The sequence below is a fragment of the Varroa destructor genome, unplaced genomic scaffold (assembly GCF_002443255.2).
Source record: "Varroa destructor unplaced genomic scaffold, Vdes_3.0 BEIS01000005.1, whole genome shotgun sequence".
NCBI classification, from domain to species: Eukaryota; Metazoa; Arthropoda; class Arachnida; order Mesostigmata; family Varroidae; genus Varroa; species Varroa destructor.
In genome coordinates this window covers 18,196,057-18,203,595 of record NW_019211458.1, presented here as the reverse complement: position 1 = coordinate 18,203,595, position 7,539 = coordinate 18,196,057, and the positions used below count along the sequence as shown (strand labels likewise).

The 7,539-nt window shown below is 43.2% G+C and overlaps 1 protein-coding gene and 1 long non-coding RNA gene across 5 annotated transcripts in view; one reads left to right on the top strand and one right to left on the bottom strand.

The window, feature by feature from the left end:
- Positions 1–1,595: 1,595 nt before the first annotated feature.
- trio (trio Rho guanine nucleotide exchange factor) overlaps positions 1,596–7,539 on the bottom strand; it is a 121,431-nt gene continuing 115,487 nt past the window's right edge. For 3 of the 4 annotated variants that reach the window (XM_022807906.2, XM_022807907.2, XM_022807908.2), the window contains exon 29: positions 1,596–2,684. In XM_022807906.2, the coding sequence (XP_022663641.1) occupies positions 2,030–2,684 (655 nt within the window). In that variant the 3' untranslated portion in view covers positions 1,596–2,029. Of the gene's footprint in view, positions 2,685–2,829; positions 6,104–7,539 lie in introns of those variants that run through there. The other variant, XM_022807911.2, reaches the window with a different exon arrangement.
- Positions 6,103–7,524, top strand: LOC147755372 (uncharacterized). The gene is made up of 2 exons (XR_015328761.1): positions 6,103–6,664; positions 6,832–7,524. It is a non-coding gene; the product is annotated as an uncharacterized LOC147755372 (long non-coding RNA).

Genomic DNA, 7,539 nt, shown 5'->3' with positions numbered 1-7,539 from the left:
TATATATATATATAGATATATATATGAGTGTGTTTATAGATCTATTTTATACAAAATCAACGGAACAGAATTAGTCCTATTTGTAAAGCGTTAGTGCATGTGGTTATATGCTCCATGATGGCGTCGGGGTCCTATTTCTTTCATCGACAACCAAATCGAGTTACTTAGCTCACCATATCGGGCTGATCTGCTATACAAGGCTTTCTGTGCAAGTTTCTCCAGGAGTTGTCCCCTTTGCTAATAAGATGTTTACTCAGTCTTGGATTGTGTGAATAGTGCATTCCTCTAATCGAACCGCTTCTATAGTTCATAACAGAACTGAGCGTCCAGGCCTGTACTCTATTGAAAGCTTCAATCACCCTTCCTTCTTCCAAGATTACATTTGCAGTCGTTATCAAGGTCTCGTTATCCATGACCGTTGTGCTTCGCTCTTCTGCTCCTAAGAATACATCATTTTTCTGCAATAATCTTACTAGCAATCTTCATAAGTCTAATGAGGCCATTAAATATCGTCGTTAACTACCAAAATGGCGATTCGCTTAGGGGCTTTCACCTCATTCGCCTTCTCTCTATTGTAGAACTTGGCGTACCTAAACTCTCTGCACATGGGTCATTTTTGCCCCAGAAAAGCCCCACACTCACTGACGACCCGAGAAGCTTCACCTGGCTCTGTAGATTCCCCTGTGACGTAGGTACAATGAGTTTGGAAGAGACCGCATCGAATGCTGTTAACTTCCTGCGCTCTTCGTCGATTACGCATCGATCGGCATGACTCTCAAAAGTCCTCTGCTAACTTAAACATATAGTACCCCACCCACTGCTAGACTCACAGTCTTTCTCTAGCTATCAGTCGTAGGATGAGTCGTAATTTCTTCTTTATATGCTTGCTTTTTGTTTGTGTTATTATATATCTCTGCGTATTGTTCGCCTGCTCCCTTGTCGTGCGGTCTACAATAACATATTTTTATGTGGTTATATTTATATCAGTCGTCGCCCTTGCGTTATGGTTAAGGCCAATTGTCCACCATAATGTATCCTTATTGTTCATTTCGTCGACCTCGGTATACCATTATAACAGGAGACCAGTTCTGTTCCTCTTGGCGCCAAATTACAAAAACAACGGGCATATAGCTGGGCGTTCCTTGGTCTAGCTGTTATAGCCCATCCTTTGTTATCATCCGCTACCATGCTAAAACAGAATACCTAAAAAGTAATCAATATAATAAGCGTTATGATTAGTTTTCGATTTTCAATGTGGAACTGCCATTTTTCTGTTGTTTTGCATGACAATCCGAATGCCATTTATCTCCAAGCAAGCTAGTTCCCTGTTCACGGCGCTTCACAAAGGTTAGACGCGCGTATACGCTGTTATCGTTGTGGCATATTTTTCGCAGTAGCTCGATTGCAAAGAGCCACAAGGTTCGCATGATATATTCATTGCCCTATACGTCTAGGGCATGCTGTTGTTTTTTTCCTTCTTTCTTTCTTTCATGCCATGGCTGGTTACCGTCACCTGCTCCACCTGCTTTTAGTCTTACGGAATCCCAAAAAAAAATCAATCCAGTTTTTTTCAGAGGAAAAAGCAGACGGCTTGCTGCACATATTTTTTTTGTTATTGTTTTTATTTTATCGTTTAGTATTTGTGTTTGTTTACCCATACCTCCAAACTGTGGTGTGCGTTGGCTATCGGAGTAACTTGTAGCAAAGATTCATTTACAATCGACTTCATTTGGTCGTCGCTAGTTCGCCATGATAAATTCTTTGCACGTGATATTTGCGCCCACACGCAGTACGATGTTGGTACTCAGCAATTACTAGTAGTACTATCGTCCTTCCTCGTATATCCCAGTATCATTGTCAGATGTGGTCGGTACAGATGTTTAGTGATTTGTCGTTGGTTCCTTCACTCATTCATGCTGCCCATTGGCTAATTAATCGTAGTCATTGCCCATGTTTATAGAACAGGCGAAGAGTCAGGCAGAAGAAAAGGTGGTTTTATTCACGTGTCGGCGTAGCACTGCGAGCACCACTAAGAATCACTAGTCGCTGGGGGTTGCTGCTGATGTTGGGACGACTGTAACTGAATTAGGTTACTGCTGCCACTACTGGCCATTGAAGCAGCTTGAGTCTGGCCTGAGCTGGCTGTCAAATTGCTTGCGCTTTGCGGTGATTGCTGTGGATGATGCTGAGGCGGGTTACTGTTTGGAGAAATTTCAGACCATCTGCGAATAACGCCCTTCGATCCGGTGCCTGACTCGCTGGATCGGTCCAATGAATAGCTGGAGCATAAGCCACCATTCGAGTTCGAGCTCGAGTCGCCCTTTCCGCGCGACTGCCTCAACGTGTTGCGGAAACCCTCAAATAGGCTTTTCTTCGATGGGGTCCGACCTGGCGGCGATGCTGCCGAGCCTGCTCCTCCGGCAACCACCGCCATTCCAAAGGCTCCGGATTCCGCGTCACCGCTTGTCAGCTTACTTCTACTGCTATGTTTGACGGACTTGGAGGGCCCGAGACCACCAAGATGCGGTCCCGCCAGGTGTGCGCTGTCCTTCCGAGTGCTCGTGCCGACCCCGCCCGAGCGGTTGCCCCCGTCCTGCGACCCACTGCGAGCCACTTTGTGCGCTGCGGCAGGATGCGAGAGCGTTTTCCGCAACGACGGGTTCCATGAGCAGTCCATACTCGACCTTAACAAGAGAGAGGGTGGGGTAGAGGGGAAATCATTGATAATAGAGAAAAACAACGAATCCTGTTAATAAATCGTATGGAGAATCTGTCTCCTCGTAGGCGGATTTTTATATTAGCAAATTAAACGAGAATAAAAAGTAGCGGTAAGTGACCAAACCAGCATAGATGCATCCGTGTTAGTATATCAAATTTGAAGATGGCATCGACTATTCGAGCGAAGGCAATGATGTAACTTGCAATCGTACATATTTACATGAGTTGAAAACGAAACTTGTGTCTATGGTGTGTGGCTACTGTTTTTGACTTTCAAGATAACGCTGGTGAGCAAGTGTGTACTTCGCTAATTCTAGTTAGTTGCACGGTGCGAGCAGAAGAACACGTCTCTAATCGCAGTAATAAATTAATCAAACATAGTCAACTACAAAAAGTTAACACAGTTTATATACATACACCATATAGATGTACTTATGGTTTATATAAAAACGAGACACCGTGCAGGCTCAGACATAAACACCTATAGACGCGTGAACATTTAGGACGGGGTGGCAGTCAAATCTGCTTGTCATGCTCCTAATCAACATCATACCATCAGTAATAGGAGATGAGACATCGGCAGTGAGTCTGACGTCGAACCTAATTTTTATAACGACGTTAAACATCTTCCCGAGCAAGTTCAGTAGGCACTACGAAAGATGTTTGACTAAATTGCGAATGATAATGACGCAAATTACGGATAACGATTTTTATGTATATCGCAACGAATTTATGCGCATACGGCAAATTTCAGACCTATTATAGGCGCGGACGTAAAGTGCCCCCTGAACAGCTGACACAACGATGGGTACGACGGCATGGTAGGAACGTGAAGAAACAGATGTGCGTATATCAAGTACAGACAACATAATCGAAATACAGGATAGGCACATTCGTGCGGTTTGCGTTCTGAGTTTGTGGTTCTGTAACAGTTCTAGAAGTAAAGGTAATCGTGATGGTAATCGTGTTTGGTGGGTGACAACAAAGAAGAACAGCAACTCTGGATATCGTAAAGACATCGTAGGCTGGGTGACGGCTGTTGCTTTTCACGAGTCCTAATTACAAGTGATTATAATTATCGTCATCATCAGCATACTCAGTTGTCCACCTGGATGTACTTACTTTGGTTGGTATGTGACAACCGAGATCTACAGGCCAAGGCCACCATCCACCAGGACGCCCAAAGGCACGTTCCAAACAACTGATGGCCAATTCCGTTACATACAGCCGGGGGCATAGAAGCCCATACTACAATTCCAACTCGACTGCGTTCGGCTGCTACCTCAGCATCAAGGTTCAGGCAAGTCAACTTGCGGAGAAGCACCTCAGGGTGGTCTGCACCAAGCTATAGGGCCCAAAAAGTGCTTCTGATTGTTTTCTCCTATCTATCTGGCCATCTAATGTCCTATCAATATGCAGAACGCAAGGCGTGCCGTAATGCTTCTGCGCGCAATGTTTTTCTTTCGCTGTTTCCTTTTTTTCCTTTTTGTTTTTTTGTAAACGTACCGCCTCGACGGTACGCAGGGATGCGGCAGCGTTCTCACGAAGAAGAGATGATGGCATAATTTCCGCATATTTCACGACTCACATTTGGCAGTTTTAGTCTGCGTTTTCGCGCAGGTGCGTTCGTTTGCGCGAAAACCTGAGTTCAATCCGGGGTTGTCTGATTGAGGTGCCCTGACGGTGTTGATTTTGGTGAGGTGCTAGTTGCGCTTTAGGGTGTTGGCGGTGAAAAGAAGGATTGCAGAAGAAGGTTCGGAGCGAGCCGATTTAGCAGCATGATGGCAGCCACTCTCAGCTTGTCAGTCAGTGTCAAGAGGCACGAAACCCAATAGCTAGCCAGCCAACTTTGTCTGTTTTTGCCTGTCTTTCTGCCAGCGCCAGCCAATGCTTTTCATGAAAGGGTAACGTGATAGTACGAACGTATCCAAAATGGGAGCCGTGGCTCGGGAAGCATATCATGTGACGTTACCCTAAAATTCGCGCCTTATGATTTGCTACGTTTAGTCTGTGACAGGCGTTATCGTTCGGCCATATCGGAAGGCACCGATAAGCTCTTATCTATCATTGCTACTGAAAGTAAGCAAAACGCCAACGTCGTTCACAGTCCTATTTGCTCAGTGGTCATATTATTTATGATGGAAAATGAGACGGGCATGGGAAGTCTGTCCTGTAAATGCATGATGGTAATTAACCAAACATCAACGAAAACATTCGAGATCTCCGTGTTTCATCCGATGCAAAAGCCATACAAACTACATCACATTATTCATTCCACAGCACTAGAGATGGGCATTGATCCCATCATCTAAAACCCTCACCAAAAACAATGATCGTTCGCCCTTTGATCGTACAACATCACAAGTGTGTGTTATTCTCTATCGGTTCTCTCTTCTATCGATTATCTAATTATGTTTTTTTTTTTCTTTATTAAAAGGAAGTTCCTATCTATTAACTTGTCTCACACACATTTTCGTTTTCGCTGTTGATCGACAAGGCTAATTAACAACATGACTTCGTCCACTCTTATCTGCATACAAGACTTCGAACAGATCTAGCAGACCTTTGCTTTACATCATTTGTAATTTCGTAGCAAAAAGGCCTTGTCCTACAGATCTCTTTCCATTACGTCTTTCCGGTTACATGACGAATCATGGTGAAAATGCCTTACTGTGTTTAGAATCCATAAGTATTTTACTGGCTGAACTTCGTATACTTTATATTTGTTATGTTGTTCTGTACATACATACATACATACATATAGTACAGTCTGAATGGAAGATCGAGTTGGCACAACAACAAGTTCATATTTTTCCTCTCTATTCGTTGTTGTGTAACTACTTGCTGTCAATCGTAGCTGATGTTATTGTCATCCTTAGTACTGCCACGGCTGTTATCTCATATATATATATATAGCAAATACAAATAGTCGAGGAGATACTGACACTGCCCTTCATGTGAACCTGGGCCAGTGCGTCTCTTGCGCCCCTGAGCCTACGATTCAGCATTTAGGTATATATATATATATATATGGAGCAAGAGAGATGGCTATATTGGGACAGGTTTGTACATAGAACAAATGCGAGAAGTATGGTACGAATAATGCGTTTGGATTACGATGTAAATGGGAGTAAAATAGAGAATTGGTGTGACGGACACAGGCGGCGCGGAGGAAGCCGCTGGGTAGTGGCGGGCAATTTAGGCAGGTTGATTGGTTTGGGCGGAAGGTTCAACGAACGGCCTCAAGCAGCCACTCGCTAGTTTCGGCGGAGGCCCTTGCATAACCCTGGCAAATGCGACTGGCATTGACATCGACTGACACAGACGTTCGATGGTTGCGTTGGGGGTTTCGGTTGGGCTCAGGTTGGACTACGGGTGCTGCTGCCTGTTGGGGTTCAATCATCATCATTACAGTACCAAGTATGTTTAGGTTAGAGACCGATCCGCGCATTCATAAGCAAGCTCCGACATACTGGTATAGGGAACTATATGTCATATTGCTAATGCGTAGGTAGTTAATTCTATCAGGCTTCAAAGTTCTATTTTAATATGATAACTATTGAAAAAGCATGGGATTCACTGATAAGGTGATTGAAATACCGTTATCTTGGCACTGTCAACACAGCGCTTGTAGTACATAGAGCGACATTAGACGCCATTATTATTGCACTAAGATTTAAACGCGACTCATACGGATGAAGTTAAAAAAGAGGAATGTTCTCGAAACTCAAACAAAAAACAAACTGAGCTCAATAAAAAACCTCGTTCGTTATTTTTTCGCATATGAGAATTGATAGAATCTGTCATTATCTATACTGATTAGAAATGCATCTGTCTTTGTTGCTTTGGGAACAGATCTTACATTTTACACACAGAGCGCTGAAGATCGCAAGGCGCAAACTCTATTATCTACATCTATACAGAAGAAGGTTCCAGAAAACTGCTAGTAAGTTTCAGTTTAATGAACAAAATAGATATATAGATTAGGTATATATAAATCAGGGCTCAAGTTCACGTAAGTTCGGTCGGCTTTCGGGCAACATTAACCTGTCGATGACTAATACTGTTGATGATCTACGATATAGATTAGTAACTTTTAGTTTATCTGTTTAGTTTTAGAGAAGTCAACAACCGCTAACAAAAGCTGTCCGCGAAGAAGCAAACGTATGAAGAAGCAAGATATATCTTCTTGGATTAGGAAAAGCAAACGCATCTACAACTTGAAACAATACATAGAAACGGAAGCCACACGGCGTGTCATCTGGTCAGTCAGTCAGTCTACAAAAGAGTACCAAACTAAGATGACAAGAGTGCAGCAGAAAAATAAAAAGAAAACAGCTCTAACAAATGTTAATGTCAACCTGTCTTCGCTTCCGGCAGTTAGAAAGGTCCGCTTAATTGCGATTCGAGACACGGGTAAGGCGAGGTAAGTATGGCTTATGAATCATACGCCGTACGCGCACATGATGGAATGGAGAATGTCAATAACCACGTGTTTGGAGTCCTGTTTTTTTTTCGGAACACCGACCTAATTCTCAATATGTCGATATGATAAAGTATTTTATCAGTTATGCTACAAGAGATCCGTTTCGCCAGAGCAAGATACTCGATCGAACACATGTTAGTAATAATAGACGCAATAAATCAAGCTATCAAATCGTATAACTCTACGAAGTTCCACAACAGGATGCTAGAAGGGTTGCGGGCGCCTTCTCACCCTGTATTATTATTATTGCTATTGTTGTAGTCTATACGGGCTATAGTAAAAATACTAGAACATGAATAAAGATCATCAAAGGAACTACACTCAACGACTATTGA